Below are 24,731 nucleotides of genomic sequence, written 5' to 3' on the forward strand. Positions count from 1 at the left end.
GTCTTAGAATCGATGAAATAACTGTTTTTGGAGAAAGAGATAAAATATGAGAAAATGCAATATTTCAAAGATAAATTTGTGAGTGATAGATTCGTAACTGATTTGCAAAGGTTGGTTAGAGATTTTCAGGTAAGGTGAAGTCGTGAGGTGCCACTGAGATAACCAGAATACTTTCTGAGCAGGCAGAAGTGTTTAGAAGTGTTAATAGTTTTTGTGATCTTTCAAATGTCTGTATTTGAACATTGTGTAATTTACCTCTCTTCTATGATTTAATTAATACAGAAGTCTTCAAAGGCTTTTTGTGGAGATACAGGTTTTTAAATCTTTTTGGAGGAGGGGATTTCAAACATAAACAATAGGATAATGTAATGACCCTCCATGTACCCATCACCCAATTTCAACAGTCATCAACTATTTGCTACTCATGTTAACTGTATCCCCACTAACAGCCTCCCTCCACCTCTACCCTGGGTTCCCTGGAGTATTTAGAAATGAGTCCTGTGGGAATGTTTTACACCAAAGAAAAGGAAACAAATTTTCTTGTAATAACCCTGCTGAATCTTTTCTGGCAGGCCCTTGGTCTTAGGCGAGATGATACATTTTCTGTTACAATGCTTGGTCATTGCATTGAAATGTACATTGGTGATTCTGAAGCTTATATTGGTAAGATTATAATTATTCTTATTGATGTTGTATTCCATTTTTTAGATTGTTGTATATCTCTTTTTAGGTTTCTCAGATTCTCATGTAAAGTTCTAAGTTCATTTTTCTAATGATTCTAGCTACATTAATATTAAGAAACTCCATTTATTTCAGTGGAACAACGTGTGGGAATTAATGATTCATTAAGTATCCATTCAGTTTAAAGTTGAGTACTTGCTATATGCAAAATACAGTTATAGAATTTGTGTAAAGCACTGTGACACACAACAATCAATCTAATTGCATAATTGAAAAAAATCTTAAGACAAATTTTTCTAATAAGTAAATGAAAGGGCTCTTGCCTTAATATTTTACAATGCAGAGTATAGCACGTAAATCTTTGCACTTCAGTGGACTGTTAGGTTGGCTTACATTCACATTACAATGCTATGTAATTCTTTAAATTTTTTTTAATGATTAGCAAGTCATAAGGTAAGTTGGTATGGAGTTGCTGTACTTGGGTGCCCACTTAGTTACGAACATTGTAAGGGAAAGAGCATTGCAGTGAGGTTACATCTTGAGATCTGGACTTTGGGGTAGGCAAAGACTTCTTTAACAGGATGTAAAAGCATAAGAGGAAAAAGTGTTAAATTAGGCTTCAATAAAATTAAAAACTTGAGAGCAAACTGGCACATTAGAGACTGAGAGAAGTCCCTCACAATACATAAACTCATCAAAGAACTTGCGTCTAGAATACAAAAAGTCCCATGCATAATCCTACAATAAGTAGAAATTCCATCAAAAATGGACAAAACACTTGAACAGGAATTTCACTGAAGAGGTTATTCAGGTAATTACAAAGCAAATGAAGGTGCTCAGTATCATTACTTATCAGGAAAGTGAAATAAAAACCATAATGAGGGCCTCCCTGGTGGCGCAGTGGTTAAGAGTCTGCCTCCCAGTGCAGGGTACACGGGTTCGAGCCCTGGTCTGGGAAGATCCCACATGCCACGGAGCACCAAAGCCCATGCGCCACAACTACTGAGCCTGCGCTCTAGAGCCCGCGAGCTACAACTACTGAGCTCACATGCCACAACTACTGAAGCCCACGTGCCTAGAGCTCCTGCTCCACAACAAGAGGAGCCACTGCAGTGAGAAGCCCACGCACTGCAATGAAGAGTAGCCCCCGCTCGCCGCAGCTAGAGAAAGCCTGCACACAGCAACAAAGACCTAACGCAGCCAAAAATAAATAAATTAATTAAATTAAATTAAAACAAAAAAACAAAAAAAAACACACCATAATGAGGCACCACTATAAACCTGCCAGAATGGCTAAAAGTGACAAATACTGACTGGTAGTAACTAGTGTTGGCAATGGCACGGAGCAGCTGGAACTCTTGTGTATTATTGATTATTGGCGGGGTTATAAACAGGTCAGACCTCTTTGGGAAACTGTTTAACAGCACATCTGCTAAAGTTAAACAGGCCTTTGCTGCCTAACACACCACTCTGGCCAATTTCCCACAGTCCTGCGGGTCAGTTCATGGCTCTCTTGCTGGTCTTCTTCACTTGGAGGGGCTGATGGTCCAAGATGGCCTCATACACAGGGGGACCTCAGTGACGCAGCTGGGCTTCTCCATGGGTCTTTAGCCCTGGCTTCTTTACAGCATGGTCGTCTCAGGGTCCTGAGGGGCAGGAACTAAGCATCAGGACCCCTTGAAAGCTGGAAGTTGCACAAATCACTTCCATCACATTCTGTTCCTCAAAATGAGTCGTGATTAAGTGCAGCGTCAGCACAGGAGGGCTTATTCAAGGGCGTGGGTGCTGGGAGGTGTGATTCATTGGGGGCGATTGAGGCAGTGACCTTCCATGCTGATCTTACAGTGTAGCAGCTCTGCTCCCAGGTTTATGCCCAAGAGAAGCAAGTGCCGCGGTAAGCCAGAATTCACACGCAGGATTGTTCATAGTGGCTTCTTTCCCGCAGCAGCTCACTGGAAATAACCGGGGTCCACCAATAGGAGAGTGGAGAACACTGCACAGTTAGAAGAACTAACGACTGAATTGTGTTGTAACATACATGAGTCTCACAAGTTTTGACCAGAAAAGAATATATACTGATTAATTCCATTTATACGAAGATTAGTAATAAGCAGCACTAATCAGTGGTGATAGAAGAATGAGAGCAGTGATTAAAAGGGAAGGTTCCCTAGAGGGAGCCTGAGGTGGTTTTCTAGGAGCTGGCAATGTTCTGTTTTGGTCTGGTGGTGGTGATGTGGGTGTGTACATATGTGAAAATTCATCCAGCTGTGCACACTTCACAATTTGTATGTTATGGCTCAATTTTTAAAACTTAAAAAAAAAAAGACCTTGGGTTGAAATCTCAGCTCTGCCACTCAGTAGCCCTGTGGCTTTGGGACAGGTGTGAGCCTCAGTTTCCACATTTGTCCAAGGAGGAGTTGTGAAGCTTAAATGCAAAAGTCCTATAAGGCTAAGAGAGGTGTGGAGATACAGTACTGAATAACACGGACGTTTTGCCTGTCCTCACAAAGGTAATGGTCTTACAAAGGAGATTTCCAAGTGTATTGTTCATTACATATTATTTTATTTTATTGAGGTAAGATTGACATATAATGTTATATTAAATTCAGGTGTACAACATAATTTAATACTCGTAAGCATTGTGAAATGACCACCACAGTAAGTCTAGTTAATATCTGTCATAACACATAGTTAGAAAAAGTTTTTTCTTGCAATGAGAACTTTTAAGGTCTATTCTCTTAGCAACTTTTTTTTTTTTTTTTTTTTTTTTTATGGCTGTGTTGGGTCTTTGTTTCTGTGCGAGGGCTTTCTCTAGTTGCGGCAAGTGGGGGCCACTCTTCATCGCGGTGCACGGGCCTCTCATTATCACAGCCTCTCTTGTTGCGGAGCACAGGCTCCAGACGCGCAGGCTCAGTAGTTGTGGCTCACGGGCCTAGTTGCTCCGCGGCATGTGGGATCTTCCCAGACCAGGGCTCGAACCCGTGTCCCCTGCATTGGCAGGCAGATTCTCAACCACTGTGCCACCAGGGAAGCCCTCTTAGCAACTTTTGAATATGTAATACAGTATTATTAACTATAATCGCCTTGCTGTACTATTTTTATCTTTAGAAGACTTGGATGTTATCTGTTAAAACATCTATTACTGAAAGCTATTAGTTTGAACTTTGTAAAATTGTCATTTTGTTTATGTCGGGAATGATTGGACCTAATACATCCATTATTCTCACGATTTTGATCTGTAGAAAATGTATTTCCCTTCACTGTGTTTCTGTATACCTGAGGCTTGTGACGGCACCAGGGCCAAGCGCCAGCCGGCAGCTCTCCGGGTGCAGCTGAGGAAGCACCGCGCACAGGCTCCTGTCGGTGGAGGTGGGGAGGCCGCTGAGCCCACTGGGGCTGAGCCTGCCTGTGCTCCTGGGAGTCTCCCTGCAGTCTCCCTGCGTCCCCAGGACCACAGGAGCAGGGGCACGATGGGAACGTTTCTCCTCCTTAGCTATGCGCGTGCTCTTACAAGGACATCTGGCCTAAATGATAGAGCAGTGTTATGTACTGGTGGAAATGACAGGTAAATGGAATTTCTTCTTTTGTTCTTACTGTGGCATTTCTCTCTTTTTAGGAGCAGACATCAAAGACAAATTAAAATGTTACGACTTTGATGTGCATACAATGAAGACATTAAAAAACATTATTTCACCTCCGTGGGATTTCAGGGAATTTGAAGTAGAAAAACAGACAGTGGAAGAAGCAGGGCTTGCACCATTAGAAACCTCAAGGAAAACGCCAGATTCCAGACCTTCCTTGGAAGAAACCTTTGAAATTGAAATGAATGAAAGTGACATGATGTTAGAGACGCCTATGTCAGACCACAGTACGTGATTCCAGACGGGTCCCAGTTCCCCTTTGTCCTAGAGTAGGTCAGTGTTTCCTCTCATCCTTGTCTTAAAAATTTCCCATTTCTCAACATGCACCCAGACCCCACCTCTGCACTTAGGAATGGAGACCTGCCTTAAGAGACTGGACTGCATACCTTTGCAACAGATGTTTTCTGATCCTACAGAACAGTTATACAAAGTGAAATAAAGAAGGTAAACCATGTCTTAAGTCGTTTTTTCTTTTTCAATAGACTTTTATTTGGGGCTAATTTTGAACTTACAGAAAATCTGCAAAGGTAGTACTGAGAGCTTCCATGTACCCTCACCCAGTTTCCCCCATTGTTAACATCTTATGTGACTGTGGGACTTTTATCATAACTAAGAAATCCACGTTGGTTTCTAGTAACCGAACTCCAGACTTTTTTGGACACCAGTTTTCCCGTGAATGTCCTCTTTCCGCGCCTGCATCCGGGGGCCACACTGCAACTAGCCGTCAGATTTCCTAGGCTCCTCTTGGCGGTGACGGTGTCTCAGACTTTTCTTATCTTTCGTGACCTGGACAGTTTTGAGAGGACTTGTCATATTTTGTAGAATGTCCCTCAGTTTGAGTTGTTTCAGGTGTTTCTCATGATTGGACTGGGGTTTTGGGTGTGAAGTACCTTTCTCACCACATTGTGTCAGGGGTACATGTTATCAGCATGACTTACACAGGAGGTGTGGACCTGATCACTTGGTGACAATGGTGTCTGCCAGGTTTCCCCACTGCAAAGTCACTATTTCCCTCTTCCCACAGTTTAGAAGCAAATCACTAAGTTCAGCCTACCCTCCGTTTGACAAGGGGTTTAAGTTAAGCTCCATCCCCTGGTGGTTTCATCTGTTCTCTCCCATTTCTTCATTTTATTTATTTATCCCATTTATTTATCAGCATAAACTCATGTATACATATTTTCTATTTTAGGTTATAATTTTATACTAACGTTATTTATTTTGTGGCTTCAATTGTTTCAGCTTTGGCCATTGGAGGTCTTTCAGCTTGGCTCATGTCCTTGTGACATGCCTCCATCCATTTGTTTTTTCTTCTCGTTTTTCCTTTGTTTTGGTAAAATGTATGTATATAACATAAACTATGGACTTTAGTTGATAATAATGCATCACTCTTGGTAACAACTGTACCGCATCAATGCAAGATAGGGATATGGGGAGACGGTTAGTATATGGGAACTCTGCTTTCTGTCCCATTTTTCTGTAAATGAAGAAATAAAGTGTGTGCATGTGTGGATAGGTAGCCATTTAAATCATTTTCAAGTGTATAATTCAGTGGCATTTATTTCCAACTTTTTTCTTCACTCCAAACAGAAACTTTGTGCCCACTAAGCAGAAAGTCCCTCAGCTCTGGTAGCCTCTAATCTAATTTCTGTCTCTGAATTTGCCTGTTCTAGATAATTTCATGTAAGTGGTATCACACAATATTTGTCCTTTTGTGTCTGGTTTATTTTACTTAGAATAATATTTTCAGGGTTTATCCACATTGTAGCTTTTATCAGAACTTCGTTCCTTTTTATGGCTGAATACTATTCCAAACTATGTATATTTACCACATTCATCTGTTGACGGACACTTGGGTTGTTTTCACCTTTTGGCTGTTGTGAATAATGTTGCTGTGAACATGGTTGCGTGATTATCTGGGTCCCTGTTTTCAATCCTTTGGATATATACCTAGGAGTGGAATTGCTGGGTCATATGATGATACTATGGTTAACTTTTTGAGGAGCCAGCAAACCTTTCTCACAGTGCCTGTACCATTTTACATTCCCATCACCAGTGCACGAGGGTTCCAATTGCTCTGCATCCTCACCAATGCTTTTTACTGTTTTTCTGTTTTGTTTTGTTTTGCTTTTTACTGTAACCATTATAGTAGGTGGAAGTGGTATCTCATGTTGGTTGATTTGCCTTTCCCTAATCACTAGTGATGTTGAACATCTTATCCTGTGCTTATTGGCCATTTGTATATCTTCTTTGGAGAAATGTCTATGCAAATCGTTTGCTTACTTTAAAATTGAGTTGTTTATCTTATTGTTGTTGAGTTGTTGGATTTCTTTATAGGTTTTTGATATTAAACCCTTATCAGATACATATTTTGCACACACTTTCTCCCATTCTTTGGGTTGTCCTTTCACTCCCTTGATAGTGTCCTTCAATACGCAAAAGTTCTAATTTAATGAAATCCAATTTATCTATTTTTCTTTTGTTTTTGACTTTTGTAGTCTGCATTTTTGGTGTCATTTAAGAAACTATTGCTAAATCCAAGGTTATGCGGAGTTTCACTTCTGATATTCTGAGATTTTTATCGTTTTAGCTCTTAAATTTAGGTCTTTGATCCATTTTAATTTTTTTAAATGTTGTAAGTTTAGGGTCCAACTTCATTCTTTTGCATGTGGATATTCAGTTTTCCTAGCACCATTTCTTGAAGAAACTGTTCTTTTCCCATTGAATAGTCTTGGCATCCATGTTGAATTGATGATAAATATGAGGGTTTATTTCTGGGCTCTGAGTTCTATTCCATTGGTCCATATGTGTATGCTTATGCTAGTACCACACTGTTTTGTCAACTGTAGCTTTGTAGTGAGTTTTGAAATAGGGATGTGTAAGTCCTCCAACTTTGTTCTTTTTCAGGGTTGTTTTGCCTATTATAGTCCCTTGAATTTCCATATGAATTTTAGATTTTTTTTCCGTTTCTGAAAAAAAAGCCACTGGGATTTTGATAGGGATTTAATTGAATATCTATGTCTTCTTAGTATATGTCTAATCCATAAACACACGATGTCTTTTCATTTATTTGTCTTTAATGTGTTTCAGCAATGTTTTCCAGTTTTTGTTGTATAAGTCTTTCACCTCCTTGATTAAATTCATTCCTAAGTGTTTTATTCTTTATGATACTATTGTGAATAGAATTGTTTTCTTAGTTTCCTTTTTGGATTGTCTCATTCCTAGTGTATAGAAATACAACTGATTTTTGTTTGTTGACTTTGTATCCTGAACATGTTCATTAGCTGTAACAATTTGTGTGTGCGTGTTCGTTCTTCAGAATTTTCTGCACAATAGGATCATGTCATCTGCAAGTTGAGATAGTTTTACTTTTTCCTTTCCAATTTAGATTCCTTTTATTTATTTTCCTTACATAACTGCTCTGGTTAGAATTGCAGTATTTTATTGAATAGAAGTGGCAAAAGTAGGCATTCCTGATCTTAAAAGAAAAGCTTTTAGCCTTTCATTGATGTCCTTTTTAGTGTTGGAGAGGTTCTCTTCTACTCCTGGTTTATTGAGTGTTTTGTTTAATCAGGAAAGGGTGCTGATTTTGTCAAATGCTTTTTTTTGGATCAGTTGAGATGTTCAGGTTTAATGAGTTCTAGGATTTCGGAGCTGTTCAAGGAAAAGACACAACCATAAATGGCAGTCGCATGCTTTATTTGGGGTAGCTTTATCTGAGCCCTGTTTTGATAGGTTGCAAGAGGGGGTAGCCCCTTCCAGAGACAGCAGCATGAGGTCACCACCCAGAAGGGGAAGAGGGCAATGGAACTCCTGGGGCAGAGGGAAGTTCCAGAGGGGCTCACATGTCTCCATGATGGAGTTAGCAGCATGCAGGGGGTCTCTGGGTTACAGAAGTACAAAGTGCAGCAGCACCTTGGGGTCTTTTTTGTCTTATTTACAGCTACCAGACGCTGGGTGTAGTTTTGATGAGTATGCAAAATAGGCTCTAAATGGCTGAAAATATGCTTGTTTGGGCTATATATAAACAGTTGCATGTGAAAATTTTGATTTGGCTCTGGTGGACTTAAGCTAACCGTCCTAGCCTGCTGTGAAGAAGTAAACAACATCAGGATCAATATGCAGGGGCCATATTTGAGTCATTTGTGTAACATCTTTCCGGTTTTTTCCCCTTCATTCTATTGATTTTCCTATGCTGTACCACCCTTGCAGTCCTGAGATAAGTCTTCAATTTTCTTGAAATGTTTGAGAATAGATGTTAATTCTTTAAATGTTTGGTAGAATTCTTTAGTGAAGCCCTCTGGTCCTGGGCCTTTCTATGTTGGAGGGTTTTTGATTACTGATTCAATCTCCTTACTTGTTATAGCTGTTTCTTGAGTCAGTTTTCTTACTTTTTATGTTTCTAGGAATTTGTTTTATCTGGGTTATTCAGTTTGTCGGTGTACAGTTGTTCATAGTATCCTGTTATAATCCTTTTTATTTTTGTAAAGTCAGTAATAATTTCCTCTCTTCCCTTTTATGATTTAGAAAGTTGAGTCTTCTCTTTTTTTTCTTTGTAAATCTGGTAAAGATTTGCCAATTTTTTATGGCTTTTCAAAAAACTAACTTTTAATTTTGTTTACATTCTCTGTTGTTTTTCTCATGTGTATCTTATTTCCACTCTAATGTATTGTTTCCTTATTTCTGCTAGCTGTGGTTTTAGTTTGCTCTTCTTTTTCTGGTTCCTGAAAGTGTACAGTTGGACCATTGAATTAACACTTTTTTTTTTTAATGTAGGCATTTATAGCTATAAATTTCCTTCTGAGCACCATTTTTGCTGCATGCCATAACTTTTCCTGTTTTTGTTTCTATCTGTCTTAAGGTACTTTCTAGTTTTCCATGTGATTTCTTTTTTGACCCATTGGTTGTTTAAGAATGTGTTTAATTTCCACATGTGTGTGTTTTCCAGTTTCCCTTCTGCTATTGATTTCTAGTTTCATTCCATTGTGCTTAGAAGGATATTTTGTGTGATTTTAGTCTTAAGTGTATTAAGACTCTTCCTGTGGCCTAATTTATGGTCCCTCTGGAGAATGTACCCTGTTCACTAGAGAAGATTGTATGTTCTGCTTTTGTTGGGTGGCATGTTCTGTATATGTATGTTAGGTCTAATTGGTTTATGGTGTTGTTCAAGTCTCCTATTTCCTTGTTGATCTTCTGCCTCGTTGTTCTTTTATTAAAAGTGGGTTGTTGAAGTCTCCAAATATTATTGTAGAACTATTTCTCCGTTCAATTCTGTTCATTTTTGCTTCATATATTTGGTACTCTCTTATCAGATGCATATATATTTATACCTGTTACAGCTTCTGAATTCATGTGAAATAAGCAGGTGATCATTAATATGTCTTTTTAAAAATTTTTTTATAAAAGTATAGTTTATGTACAATATTACATACGTTACAGGTGTACAACATAGTGAGTCACAATTTTTAAAGGTTATATTCCATTTATAGTTAAAATTCTGGCTATAGTCCCTGTGTGCACAATACATCCTTGTAGCTTATTTATTTTGTACATAATAGTTTGTACCTCATAATCCCTTACTCCTATCTTGCACCTCCCCCTTCCCTCTCCCCACTGGTAACCACTAGTTTGTTCTCTATATCTGTGAGTCTGTTTCTTTTTTGTTGCATTCACTATTTGGTTGTATTTTTTAGATTCCACATATAAGTGGTATCATATGGGATTTGTCTTTCTCTGTCTAATTTATTTCACTTAGCCATAATATGCTTGAAGTTTGTCCATGTTGTTGTAAATGGCAAAATTTCATTCTTTTTTATGGCTGAGTAGTATTCCATTGTGTGTTCTTAGAAGAAATGTGTGTATCTATATATAAGCATACATATATATATATATATATATATATATCTCACTTCTTTATCCATTCTTCTATTGACAGACACTTAGGTTGCTTCCATATCTTGACAATTATAAATAATGCTGCTATGAATGGTGGGGTGTGCGTATCTTTTTGAATTAATGTTGGGGTTTTTTCGTATATATACTCAGGAGTGGGATTGCTGGGTCATATGGTAGTTCTATTTTTAGTTTTTTAAGGAACTTCCATGCTGTTTTCAATAGTGGCTGCATCAATTTACATTCCCATCAACAGTGTACAAGGGTTCCCTTTCCTCCATATCCTCGCCAACGTTTGTTATTTGTGTTCTTTTTGATGATAGCCATTCTGACCGGTGTGAGGTGATATCTCATTGTGGTTTTAATTTGCATTTCTCTGATGATTAATAATGTTGAGCATCTTTTCATGTGCCTGTTGACCACCTGCAGTCTTCTTTGGAAAAATGTCTGTTCAGGTCTTCTATCCATTTTTTACTTGGGTTTGTTTTTTTAGATATTAAGTTGTGTGAGTTGTGTATATATTTTGATATTAACCCCTTATCAGTCATATCATTTGCAAGTATTTTCTCCCATTTAGCAGGTTGTCTTTCTATTTTGATGATGGTTTCCTTTGCTGTGCAAAAGCTTTTAAGTTTAATTAGGTCCCATTTGTTTATTTTTGTTTTTATTTCCTTTGCTTTAGGAGACATCCAAAAATATTGCTACGATTTATGTCAAAGAGTGTTCTGTTCTAATTATGTTTTTATCTAGGAATTTTGGGGTTTCTGGTCTTAACATTTAGGTCTTTAATCCATTTTGAGTTTATTTTTTTTATATAGTATCAGAGAATGTTCTAATTTTATTGTTTTATATGTGTCTGTCCAGTTTGCCAAGCACCACTTATTGAAGAGATTGTCTTTTTGCCATTGTATATTCTTGCCTCCTTTGTCACAGATCAATTGACCATAAGTGTGTGGGTTTATTTCTGGGCTTTCTATTCTGTTCCATTGATCTATGTGTTTTGTTTTTTTGCCAGTATGATGCTTTTTGATTTCTGTAGCTTTGTAGTATAGTCTGAAGTTAGGGACATGATTCCTCCAGATCTGTTCTTAAGATTGCTTTGTCTATTTGGGGTCTTCTGTGTTTCCATACAAATTTTAGGATTATTTATTTTAGTTCTGTGAAAAATGCCCTTGGTATGTTGATGGGATTGCATTGAATTTGTAGATTGCTTTGGGTAGTATGGTCACTTTATCAATATCACTTCTTCCATCCATGATCATAGTGTATCTTTCCATCTGTTTCACCTTCAGTTTCCTTCATCAGTATCTTTTAATTTTCCAAGAACAGGTCTTTTACCTCCTTAGGTAGGTTTCTTCCTAGGTATTTTTTTTTAATGTGATGGTAGGTGGGATTAATTCCTTAATTGCTCTTTCTGATAACTTGAAGTTAGTGTATAGAAATGCACAGATTTCTATATATTAATTTTGTATCCTGAAACTTTATTGAATTCATTGATGAGCTCTAGTAGTTTTTTGGTGGCATCTTTAGGATTTTCTATGTATAATGTCATGTCATCTGCAAGCAGTGACAGTTTTACTTCTTCCTTTCCAATTTGGATTCCATGTATTTATTTATTTATTTTCTTGTCTGATTGCTGTGGCTAGGACTTCCAATACTGTGTGGAATAAAAGTGGTGAGAGCGGGCATCCTTGTCTTGTTACTGATCTTAGAAGAAATGCTTTTAGCTTTTCACCATTTTGTATGATGTTAGCTATGGGTTTGTCATATATGGCCTTTATTTATGTTGAGTTATGTTCCCTCTATGCCACTTTCTGGAAAACTTTTATCATAAATGGATGTTGAATTTTGTGAAAAGCTTTTTCTGCATCTATTGAGATGATCATATGATTTCAATTCTTCAGCTTGTTAATGTGGTATATATCACATCGATCAATTTGGGGATATTGAAAAATCCTCGCCTCCCTGGGATAAATCCCACTTGATCATGGTATATGATCCTTTTAATGTATTGTTGGATTCAATTTGCTAACATTTTGTTGAGGATTTTTGCATCTATGCTCATCATTGAGCCTATTTTCTTTTTTTGTGATATCTTTGTCTGGTTTGGGTATCAGGGTGATACTGGCCTCATAGAATTAGTTCAGAAGTGTTCCCTCCTCTGCAGTTTTTTGGAATAGTTTGAGAAGAATAGGTGTTAACTCATCTCTAAATGTTTGGTAGAATTCACCTGTGAAGCCATCTGGTTCTGGACTTTTGTTTCTTGAGCGTTTTAAAATTACTGATTCAGTTTCATTGCTGGTAATTGGTCTGTTCATATTTTCTTTTCCTCCTGGTTCAATCTTCGGAGATTGTACATTTCTAAGAATTTGTCCATTTCTTCTAGGTTATCCATTTTATGGGCATTTAGTTGTTTTTAGTAGTCTCTTATGATCTTTTGTATCTCTGTGGTGTTGTAAATTCTCCTTTTTCATTTCTGATTTTATTCATTTGGGCCCTCTTTTTTTTCTTGATGAGTCTGGCTAAAGGTTTATCAATTTTGTTTATCTTTTCAAAGAACTAGCTCTTGCTTTTATTTATCTTTTCTATTTTTTTAAATTCTCTTTCATTTATTTCTGCTCTGATCTTTATGATTTCTTTCCTTCTACTAATTTTGGATATTGTTTGTTCGTTTTTCATTTCCTTTAGGTGTAAGGTTAGGTTACTCATTTGAGATTTTTATTGTTTCCTGAGATAAGTTTGTACTTCTATAAACTTCTCTCTTAGGCCTGTGTTTGCTGTGTCCCCTAGATTTTGGGTGGTTGTGTTTTCATTTTCATTAGTCTTGAAGTATTTTTTTTATTTTCTCTTTGATTTCTTCAGTGACCCATTGGTTGTTTAGTAACATGTTGTTTAGCCTCCAAGTGTTTGTGTTTATTGCAGTTTTTTTCTTGTAGTTGATTTCTAGTCTCATAGCATTGTGGTCAGAACAGATACTTGGTATGATTTCAATTTTCTTAAATTTACCAAGGCTTGTTCTGTGGCCTAGCATATGACTTATCCTGGAGAATGTTCCATGTGTACTTGAAAAGAATGTCATTCTGCTGCTTTTTGATGGAATGTTCTTTATATATCTATTAAATCCATTTGGTCTAATGTGTCATTTAAGGCCAGTGTTTCCTTATTGATTTTCTGCTTGGGTGATCTGTCCATTGATGTAGGTGGAGTGTTAAAGTCCCTTGCTGTTACTGCATTACTGTCTTTTTCTCCCTTTATGTCTGTTAGTATTTGCTCTATGTATTTAGGTGCTCCTATGATGGGTGTGTGTATCTACAATTGTTATATATTCTTCTTGGACTGATCCCTTGATCATTATGTAATGTCCTTCTTTGTTGTAACAGTCTTTATTTTAAAGTCTATTTTTTCTGATATAAGTATTGCTACCCCAGCTGTCTCTTGATTTCCATTTGCATGGAATATCTTTTTCCATCCCCTCACTTTCAGTCTGGGTGTGTCTTTAGATCTGAAGTGAGTCTCTTGTAGGCAGCATATATATGGGTCTTGTTTTCATGTTGATTTCAGCTACTCTGTGTCTTTTGATTGTAGCATTTAGGCCATTTACATTTAAAGTATTTATTGATATTATGTTCTTATTACCATCTTGTTAATTGTTTTGTGTTTGTTTTTGTAGGTCTGTTTCATTCCTTTCTTCTTTTGTTCTCTTCTGCTTTGATTTGATGACTACCTGTAGTGTTATATTTGGATTCCTTTTTCTTTTTTGTGTGTATCTATTACAAATTTTTGGTTTGTGGTTACCATCAGGTTTTTATATAACAATCTGTATGTATACATGATTGAATTAAGTTGCTGATCTTTTAATTTCAAATGCATTTTAACATCCCTGCTTTGGACTCTCCTCCCCTCACGATTACTATGTTTGATATCATATTTTGCATCTGATTGTTTTCTGTATCCCTTAACTGCTTATTGTGGATATAGATTATTTTACTGCTCTTATCGTTTAACCTTCCTACTAGCTTTGTGCTTTAGATGATTTCCTACCTCTACTTTATGTTTGCCTTTACTGATTAGCTTTTTCCTTTCGTAATTTTCATGTTTCTAGTTGTGGCCTTTTCTTTTTCGCTTAGAGAAGCTTTACATTTCTTGTAAAGCTGGTTTGGTGGTGCTGTACACTTTTAGCTTTTTATTGTCTATAAAGCTTTTGATCTCCATCAAATCTAAATAAGAGCCCTGCCAGGGAGAATATTCTTGGTTGTAGGTTTTTCCCTTTCATCACTTTAAATATATCGTGCCACTTCCTTCTGGCTTGTAGGGTTTCTGCCAAAAAGTCAGCTGATAGTCTTATGGGAGTTACCTTGTATGTTATTTGCTGCTTTTAATGTTCTCTCTTTATCTTCAACTTTTGCCATTTTAATTACTGTGTGTCTTGATATGTATCTCTCTCTTTTTTTTTAAATGCTATGTATTCCTGTTATTTTGGTAAACTTTTTTTTTAAATTTTTATTTATTTATTTATTTATTTATTTATTTACTTACTTACTTACTTACTTACTTATGGCTGTGGTGGGTCTTCGTTTCTGTGCGAGGGCTTTCTCTAGTTGCGGCAAGTGGGGGCCACTCTTCATCACGGTGCGCAGGCCTCTCACTATCGCGGCCTCTCTTGTTGCGGAGCACAGGCTCCAGACGCGCAGGCTCAGTAATTGTGGCTCACGGGCCTAGTTGCTCCGCAGCATGTGGGATCTTCCCAGACCAGGGCTCGAACCCATGTCCCCTGCATTGGCAGGCAGATTCTCAACCACTGCGCCACCAGGGAAGCCCGGTGTGTATCTCTTTGGGTTCATCCTGTATGGGACTCTGTGCTTCCTGGACTTGGGTGACTGTTTACTTTCCCAGGTTAGGGAAGTTTTTAGCTATTATGTCTTCAAATATGTTCTCAGCCTCTTTCTCTTTCTCTTCTCTTTCTGGGACCCTTATAATGTGAATATCAGTGCACTTGATGTGGTCTCAGAGGTCTCTTAAATGGTCTTCATTTCTTTTCATTCTTTTTTCTTTTATTCGGCATCAGTGATTTCCACTACTCTGTTTTCCAGTTCACTGATGTGTTCCTCTACATCATTTAGTGCATGGTTGATTCCTTCCAGTGTATTTTTCATTTCAGTTATTGTATTCTTCATCTCTGTTTTGTTGTTCTTTATATTTTCTAGTTCTTTGTTAAATACTTCTAATTTCCTGCTCTGTGCATCCATTCTTCTCCTGAGTTCCGGGGTCATCTTTATAATCACTACTCTGAACTCTTTCTTGGGTAGGTAGCCTATCTCCACTTCACTTAGCTCTTCTGGGGTTTTATTTTGTTCCTTCGTCTGGAACACGTTCCTCTGTTGCCTCATTTCACTTAAGTTGCTGTTTGTAATTTTATGTATCTGGTAGGTTGGTTATGTTTCACAACCTTAGAAAAGTGGCCTTCTGTAGGAGACGTCCTATGCAGCAGTGCACTCCCCTCTTGTCTCCCAAGCTGTATGCTCTAGGTGTTCCCCCTGTGAGGACTGCGTGGGTCCTTCTGTTTTGGCAAGCTGACTATGTGGGCAGTCTGGTAGGCTTGGTTGGCACCTGGTTTGGTTGGTTGCCAAGCTCTGCCTTGTGTGGAGGCTCCTAGCTCCTGGTTGGTGGGGCCTGGTCAGCAGGCAGCTGACTGCAGAATCCCCGGGGCCTCCAGGGCTAGTGCTGGCTCACTGGTGGGCGGAGTCACGGTCCAGAAGAGTTTGGGGTTGTTGCCTGCCCACTGGTGGGTGAACCCAGGTCTTGGGGTTAGTGCCAGCCTACTGGTGGGCAGAGCCAGGTCCTGGGGTCTGGTTGCAGGGCCCAGGGGTCCCAGAGCTGGTGTTGGATCTCTGGTTGGTGGGGCTAGTTCTGACACAGTTGGGTACAGGGTCCAGGGTGTCCTGAAGTTTGTGTTGGCCTTCTAGTGGCCAGGGCTGGGGCCCAGCTGGTCCCAGGGTAGGGTCTGGCTGGCTGTGGGCAGACTGGGTTTGCAGGCTGTGGAGCTGTGGTTTTCTTGCGTCTGGTGTTTGCCCCCTGGTGGATGAGGCTGGTCTGGATGCTAGAGCCGGCTTCCTGAAGGGCAGGGTTGAGGCCCAGGGGATTCTGGGGCTGGTGCCTGCCAACTGGTGGGTGAGCTGGTTCCTGGGCCCTCTGGTGAGTAGGGCCTTGTCCAGGGGTGGCTGTGGGCTCGGGGGGTCTCAAGGCAGCCTGTCTGCTGATGGGTGGGCCTGTGTCCCCGCTTAGTTAGTTGCTTGAGGCGTCTCAGCAGTGGTGCCTACAAGCTATTGGGCCAGGGCAGGGCTGTGTCCTGGGGCTAATAAGCTAGAGGGAGGGTTCCACAGTGGCCCTTCTCAGCACCAGTGTCCATGTGGTAGAAGGAGCGAGCTTCCAAGAATGGCTGCCGCCAGCGCCTGTGTCCCCAGGATGAGCTGCAGTAGCTTCTTGCCTCTCCAAGATCAGCAGGCCAGTCTAACCCCGGCTCCTGTCAAATTACTTCCCCTGCCCTGGGTCCTGGAGTGTGTAAGATTCTGTGTGTGCCCTTTAAGCATGAAGTCTATTTCCCTCAACCCTCTGGCTCCCCCAAAAGTAAGTCCTTGTGGCCTTCCAAGCCAAATGCTCTGGGGGCTTGTCTTCCCAGTTCAGGACCCCTGGGCTGGGGAGCCTGACATGGGGCTCAAACCCCTCTCTCCTTTGAGAGAACCTCTGCAATGTAATTATTCTCAAGTTTTTGGGTCCTGGGGGTATGGGACTTGACTATATCGCAAGTCCGTCCCTCCTACCTATCTCGTGGTTCCTTCTTTGTCTTCAATTGTGGAAGATCTTTTCTGGAAGGTTCCAGTCTTTTTCACTGATGGTTGTTCTGCCAGTAGTTGTGATTTTGGTGTGCTTGTAAGAGGAGGTGAGCTCAGGTGCTTTCTACTCTGCCATCTTGGCCAATCCAGGAATTTTGTAATGCTGAGCCAGCATCTTTCCAGAGCCATTTCCCAGGCAGTTAAATACAGCCACGCACAGTCCTCTGGGCCAGAGCCTGAGCTAATTAGGGAGTCTTAGTTTTAGAGCTGCTTTTCTCCTGTAATATATCATTTTTAATATGTCACAGCTTAGATAACTGTCTTGTCCAAGCATCTGGATCAGTTGTGGCAGAACTGATTGAAATGATGTAGCACATTTGTTGGGGGCAAGAAAGAAAATTTCTCATAGTTTCACACATTGGCAGGTGATTTATTCCATGAAAGACATGTTAAAATTGTCTTTAAAAAGTTTATACAGGGCTTCCCTGGTGGCGCAGTGGTTAAGAATCTGCCTGCCAACACAAGGAACACGGGTTTGATCCCTGGTCCGGGAAGATCCCACGTGCCGTGGAGCAACTAAGCTCATGCGCCACAACTACTGAGCCTGCGCTCTAGAGCCCGCAAGCCACCACTACTGAGCCCGTGAGCCACAACTACTGAAGCCTGCATGCCTAGAGCCCATACTCTGCAACAAGAGAAACCACCGCAATGAGAAGCCCGCGCACCACAACAAAGAGTCGCCCCCGCTCACGACAACTAGAGAAAGCTAGTACAGCAGCAAAGACCCAATGCAGCCAAAAATAAATAAATTAATTTATAATAAAACAGAACAACTCTTAGTCATTCTAATAAAGAGATGGGATTAGGTCCTTCATTTGTTCAAATCTTTTCTTTCAAGCTCTTATCCTGATATTAGACACATTATCCTATTTTTTCATAGAAAAATGTTTTATTCCAAGACGTTTATTTACAGCATCATTAACAAATAAGGTATTGTATAGAAATGAATTTTCCAAGCACCTAATATTCTCCCTTAAACACTAAAACTTTTTATCTTAACCTAAAATGTATCTTATATATTTCTACCTTTTTGAGGGTTAGAAATATAATAGCTAAGGCAGAAAAATATAGATAATTTATAAGGTAGAAGAATAATAGCTCTCATTTCTTGAGGTCCCCATGTGCTAATAACTCCCGTAAGTCTTTGGAGTAAGACCTTGTACAGATGAGGAATCTGAGCACAACTAGCGAAGCATCCAAGGCAGCATACAGGCCCCATTTCCCGTCTCAGCCCCTCACGCTGCACATGAGCTGCGTGCAGTGATGCACTTAGAGCCCCTGAGTTGCCTACTGCTATTTAGACTCAAATAGTGTGTTCCTGAGTTTTCATTCTTCTTTTAAAATGGCTTCTCTATCTCTTCTCTGTCAGGCAAATGGCTTTTCTGTCTCTTCTCTGTCAAGCATCACATGTGCCTATTTTTATGCCTCCCCTCTCTTTAGCTGGGCTAGAAAATCAAATGATGGAACTTAAAATAATCACTTTAAAAAAAATAAAAATGAAGGTATTAATACTCTTGCACACTTATTTTACCCACCAGACAATAACATTGCTTCATTTAGCTTTTTCATTCATCACGTGGTGTGATTTTTTTAATGTTCTGGAAAAGTGAACGCCTGATAATTAACCCATGACCTTGTTGACAGTGCTTTAAGACATAAAAGAACAAGAGCTTCAAGACATTTGACTAAGCTGTTTTTCACATCAACAACAGTTTAATATCAATGTTTAGTCTTCAGAAAGTGTCAAAAAAAGGGTAATGTGTAATTGTACTGCCAAGTATTTTTCTGACACGACTCTAGTATCTCATAATAATGCCTAGTTTCCTAAAAAGTCAGCCTTCTTGCCACCTTTAAAGTGACTGTGCTGTCATCTTTAAAGAAAAATAGAGTGTAACGGTCACCAGTTGCTTTAGGTCATGGTCATCCATCAATTAGACCCGTGCTCTGGAGCAAAATGTAACCCTTCCTATGACCAGGACCACGCTCATGGGTGGAGTGTTCAGTAAGGGTTAGGTTCACTGACATTTGGAGATTAGTTAATACTGCTTTGTTTTGGATGTAATTCTATGTGTATTTTAAACAAAACATGCTGGGTAATGTGTAGGAAGATAGATACTCTTTGTGCTGTACTTTTCTTTCATATAAAATCATAAGCGATTTTACAAGTGTATGTCATTCACTGTCTTGAAATTTGTATTATAAAATTGTATTTAAAGAATAATTCCATCCAACGTGAATTCTAAAGTTCTGCCATTTCTCACCATCAGCCCCTTCTGCCCCTACCTCCCACCCTCGGGATATAATAAACCATCTTCTCCGACAACCACATTTTCCTTTTCTTTGTCACAATAACAGCTTTTGATCAGCAGAACTAGTCTTTCAATACCGAGTTGACTGGAGACAGAAAAGGAAACTGTGGATCTAGTGTGTGCAACTTCATCATACTTTGTTCCTATAGGATTCCTTTAGACTTTATTTGAAATAATGAAAACTGCTCCTGGCCTCCTTTCTGGGGTTTTAGAGAACTCAGTTTTGGAACTGCTTTTTTGAGTCTTTCAGCCCATTTAAAATAACACATTTCAATTGTGTTCATAGGTAGTGAGTGGTTCAGGGATAAAGGACTGGATTGAGTTAAACCTGGATTTACTCCGAGTGGCTGCCAGCGATTCCCTTAATCTCTTAATTAATGCCTCGATTACTCTATTCTCCAGTTTCTATGTTTGTTGGTACTTAAAGTTCTGGGAAGAAAGGTGCTACGAATGAAAAACATAGCCAACACGAATAAGTTGAAAATATGAAAAAACGTGGCATTTAAAAATTAACCTCTATATGAATTATTCTAACCAAAAGTGTTTCTGCCTGAATGTTTGTAAAAGAAAAACATGGCTGCTGTCCCATGGAGCGCCTCAAAAATTTGAGCGAAAATTATATTGGAAAACATTAAGGCCCTGTTTTGAGTGCCTTGAGTCTGAGCTACTCCATTTCTTGACACCTGAGTCCTAAGGACCGTCGAAGTGAGCCTTCTTTCTCTGCGGCCAATTTCTTCTCTCAACTCTGGGGCATTTATTCTACTCCGTAGAGGAAAGCCATGTACTGATTTGTGCTGTTTTGTCAATCGCTTGCGTTTTCTTGAATGTAATTGCTACTCTCTGATGAAACGTTCAGATTTCCTTGGAAAAGAATAAATAGCTGTAAACATTTTATTAAGCACGTGTATGTCATTCTCTGGGATGTTTAGCCAAACGGCCAGCTCTTCTCGGTGGGAAAGAGATCCAGTCCTGCACAGCCCAATTCAAGGCTCCCGCTTGAGCCAAGTCCTCAGGTCCCGAACTTCCCGCTGACCCGCTCCTGGGCGAGGCCGCCAAGCCCCCGTCCACCCCCAGACCCTTCTAAGTCGGGCTGCACGGAGACCGGGGCATCGGCCCCGAGCTGACCGCCGCTCTCGGGGCCGCCCCCGCAGGGCCAGGGCCCGCCCTCGGCAGCCCAGCTCCAGCTCCAGGTCCTGGCCCCGCACACGCCCCCCCCTCCGCCCCCACGTCCAGGAGCCGAACGTCCCTCCCCACGCGCGTCCCCCGGCCCCGGACGGGCGCGGCAACGGAAGTCGGGGGACGGGAAGGGGATGCGGACGTGCAGTCAGGGACGGGGGAGGGGGCGTGCGGCCTCTGAACAGTGGGGACTGGGCGGGGCGGCCCAGTCCTCGCGAGATTTCGGCCCTGAGGAGAGGCTGCGGCGGCTCAGCGGCGGGTGTGGGATGCGCTCGGAGAAGGAGGGAGAGGTGGGCCCAGGGGTGGCCGTTACTACGCGGGGTCCGAGCGGGAAGGAGAAGCCGTCGCCCACAGAAAGCCACTTCCGCCGGGAGTCTCAGCGGCGGGAGCCTGAAGCGCCGGTAGCCTCCTCCTCCGGCTGTGGTGGCGGTGCAGTCAAACCTCGCGAGGAAAAGAGGACGGTCCTCAGCAAGGTGGGGGCGGGGCGGTGTGAGGGGCGGGGCGACGTGAGGGGCGGGGCCGAAGGAGCCGTAACCCTGCGCTCCGGGGCGGAGCCGCGGGCGCTTTAGCACCGCGGACAGCGGCCGGGCTGCGCTGCCCCAGCGGCGTCTGGGCTGCTAGGGCGCCCTTGACGCGATCTTTTCTGGCTTTGGAGGAAGAAAAGTCACTTCAGCCTGTGGGTGTTTCCCGTCGAGGCTGGGACGCTGGGCTTACCAGTGCCGGGCAGTAGCCTTCCACGTTGCCGAGGGTCCGGTCCGGTCCAGGGGAGACGGCGCAGCCGGGAGAGCAGAGCCCGTGGCGCTGGAGTGGACGCGGGTGGACCCTGCGGGCGGGAGGCGGAAGGTGTCTACCCCGTGCTTTGCTGCTGTGGATGTTGCCCTGCATATACCTTACCTCCTGGTAGGGAGCGTGGAGGCGGGCACATACCAACAGTTATCTGGTTTTAATGAAAAGATTTCATGAAAAACGGCTGCTACGCCCAGCCTTTTCTGACCTCACCGATCCCTTTTACTTTATTCAGCCCTCGTTATTCTTTTGACAGCCATGTTCTCCATGCATATGTTCCTTAATCTTTACTAAAATGCGTGTTTCTGCTGGACTCCTGGGTTAGATTTTACTCTGAGCAGAAACACAGGTGACCAAGCTTTCAGGCAAGCTTAATACAGTGCTAGTGAAAGGAAGCCCAGCCAGCGTTTCTCCCCAGGTGGTCATCCGGCGGCTTCCTCCCAGCCTCACCAAGGAGCAGCTGGAAGAGCAGCTTCACCCGCTGCCCGCACATGACTACTTCGGGCTCTTTACTGCTGATCTCAGGTGAGAAGATTTTACCAACGTTCCGAGGCTGAGAGGGAGTTCCCTGGTGGCCTAATGGTTAGGACCCGGAGCCCGGGTTCAGCCGCTGGTCGGGGAACTGAGATCCCACCAGCTGTGCGGCATGGCCAAAAAGAAAAAGGCGAGAGGTTTTGTCAGTTGATGGTAAAGTAATATAGATAATAGAAGCCATCTCTGTTTCCATCTTCTTTCCCACATATACGCGAAATCAGTGCAGGCCTTTATTTCTGCAAGTTATTTCTAAGTAGGCAGATAATTAAATTTCCCTAAAACAGATTTGAAGATCTCCATAGCACCACCATAGCCTAAAATGAAAAGCAGTCTAACAACGTATTACTTAATTTTTTTATTTTGGATATCAGTAAACCTTATTTCATATAACCTTTTAAAGTAAATTGTATTAAGATATAAGAAAGAAAAGTGAATAAATAATAGATGTATAACCCTAATGAATTTTTACAAGTGAACACACCCATGTAACTAAGACCAGATAAAGAAGCAGAATATTCCAGACCCCAGAAGCCCCTAGTGTTCCCTTCTATCACTGACATCCCCACCCTCATCCCACCCCCGCTAAGTTATATCTTTTTCAGTTCCCTTTTACAGCTTGGTAGGAAGATGTTTCTGACAATAATTCAGCACTTCAAAATATTCTTTTTATTAAAAAAGAGAGCAGACCTCAAGTTAGCCCAACAGATGACAGTTCAGCTAGAATTTGGTGATTTTCACTATGTGATTTCTTATTATCTTTATTATTCTTTTTCTCTTTCATATCATGAGTTCTCATTTATGGTAGCCATTATAAACTTTCCTTTTGAATAAATACATTTAAGTAAAAAATGTCAGTTCAGTCAAAGAAAAATATCACAGGTAAATGTAGATTTGGTTAAAAAAAACCCAACATAAACATGATTTTTTGAAATGAATAAAGTTTAAGAAAACTAGTACAGTTACAGGATGTCAGGCACTGGACTCAGAGTGACTCAGATTGGAATCCCAGTCCCACCATTTTACTAACTCCTCCCTCTGTGAGCACCTAATTTCTCTGAGCCTCAGTGTTCTCATCTGTGAAATGGGGTTGAAAGTTCCCACCTATGAAGGATATGGGTAGCTGTGAGCTAGAGGGGAAAGGCTTAGTTCTTCTGTAGATCCTATGCCATGTGCTACAATAAATACCCTTTTAAGATACCTAAATGTGTTCTCTAAATCAGTAAAGGAGCTCTTTTACAATACAACATTTCCTTCTCTGAATGAATTGTGATTAGGTTTTATTGCAGTCATGATACATGATTAGGAATGATCTTTGAATAACCTTGCCTTTGATTTTCTACCTCTGAGGACCAGTATTTTAACCCTGGCTCTGTGCAGTAGAAAAACCAACCTAAATTGTCTCTCCCAAATCATTAAAAAGATCTCGGTTAATATTTTGTTTGTTTTTGGTTTATTTGCTAAAGAATATCCAGATTGTTGTAATTAACTGAGAAATGGTTCTTTGGCATAAAGGTTTTATCTGAAGTAGTTTGTTGTATCCAGAAAAAAAAAAAAAAAAAGACAATATTAAAAGAAGTCTTAAGTTTTTTTACTATTTTCATTGTTATCTCTTCTTTCAGTCTTCATCCTCATCTCTATTCAAGAGCGTACATTAATTTTAGAAATCCTGATGACATCCTGCTTTTTAGAGATCGTTTTGATGGATATATCTTCATTGACAGTAAAGGTTGGGTCATTGGCTTTTTAAACTCTTTATTATAATTTCTAAGTACATTAATTAAGTTTTGCTGGATGTTTGTGAATTTTAATTAAGAGTCCTTAGATGCTAATCTAAAATAAATTCATAAATTTTGAGTATGTTATTGTGATTATGGGCTTATGTTAAAAACTAAAATTACATATAAACCAAAGAATTATAGCAATTTTGTGTAGTGACAACCTATTTAGGTATTATCATCAGAGAGCGAAGTTTTTCACATAAATGAGTTTTCTGGATAAGTGAACTTTACTCTTTTACGTTCCCAAACTAAATTATTTTATTCTGGTACTATGTACTAGGCATCATGGATGCAGCATTGAAAATGAAGCAGGCATTGTCCCTGTCTGTCTGAAGCCCTGCTCTCCTCCTGGTTCTTGACTTTATTCTGAGTAGTTGAGAATAAAATAAATACTCAAAAGTGTCTTCCAGATACATGAGAGTTAAAGTATCATAGTCCTCTGGCAAATGTGAAAGCGATCACTCAGCGGGTTTGGTAGCAGGGTAGAAGTGTTCCGTCTCTCGGTGAGGCAGATGCTCTCCGCGAGCGTTCCTGTGTGTCTGTTCCCCGCCACCCCTACATAACAACAGAGGCAGCTTCAAGTGACTTTCATTCTAGATTTTTCTATTTGAAGCAAATCTTACCTGGATATCATGAACACCCTTTGAAACCCTCTCTTTTAGCTGAGTGTCTCTTGTAAACAGTCATTTCCTTGAACTCATATACCAGATTGATAATTGAATTAACCTTTTAAAATTAAAAAATGTAAGATGTGACTAGGACACCTATTGAAAGGTATTCCAAAATAAACTCTTTGGTGGGAGAGCGATAAGGTTTATTGAGGTAGAAATTACATATGGTAAAAAAAACCACTTTAAGGTATACAGTTTAATGAATTTTGAATGTATTCAGTCATGTAACCACAACTACAATATGAGGAATTGTGTTATTTAGTAAATAAGTGCTCATCCTTTGTTTAAATCTGGAGTTTGATGTGCTAAGATTACTGTTACTTGAAAGTATAATTAAATTATATTTTAAACAGTAATATTGTCAATGCTATGCTCA

General features: G+C 40.4%; 2 protein-coding genes across 12 annotated transcripts in view; both read left to right on the plus strand.

Moving 5' to 3' along the window:
* CDC16 (cell division cycle 16) overlaps positions 1-4,776 on the plus strand; it is a 28,319-nt gene extending 23,543 nt beyond the window's left edge. For 2 of the 3 annotated variants that reach the window (XM_036831963.1, XM_036831965.1), the window contains 3 exons: positions 573-663; positions 4,298-4,549; positions 4,654-4,776. In XM_036831963.1, the coding sequence (XP_036687858.1) occupies positions 573-663; positions 4,298-4,549; positions 4,654-4,691 (381 nt within the window). In that variant the 3' untranslated portion in view covers positions 4,692-4,776. Of the gene's footprint in view, positions 1-572; positions 664-4,297 lie in introns of all 3 variants that reach the window. The other variant, XM_036831964.1, reaches the window with a different exon arrangement.
* Positions 4,777-20,740: 15,964 nt separating this feature from the next.
* The window catches only part of UPF3A (UPF3A regulator of nonsense mediated mRNA decay), a 29,394-nt gene continuing 25,403 nt past the window's right edge, over positions 20,741-24,731 (plus strand). For 3 of the 9 annotated variants that reach the window (XR_005017283.1, XM_036832094.1, XM_036832095.1), the window contains exons 1-3: positions 20,749-21,059; positions 21,791-21,897; positions 23,526-23,632. Coding sequence is in view for 6 of the 9 variants with exons in the window: in XM_036832094.1 (XP_036687989.1) it covers positions 20,853-21,059; positions 21,791-21,897; positions 23,526-23,632 (421 nt within the window). In the remaining 3 variants the exon portion in view is untranslated. Of the gene's footprint in view, positions 21,060-21,790; positions 21,898-23,525; positions 23,633-24,731 lie in introns of all 9 variants that reach the window. The other 6 variants (XM_036832091.1, XM_036832093.1, XM_036832090.1 and 3 more) reach the window with 5 other exon arrangements.

Source organism: Balaenoptera musculus, chromosome 18 (assembly GCF_009873245.2).
Source record: "Balaenoptera musculus isolate JJ_BM4_2016_0621 chromosome 18, mBalMus1.pri.v3, whole genome shotgun sequence".
NCBI lineage: Eukaryota > Metazoa > Chordata > Mammalia > Artiodactyla > Balaenopteridae > Balaenoptera > Balaenoptera musculus.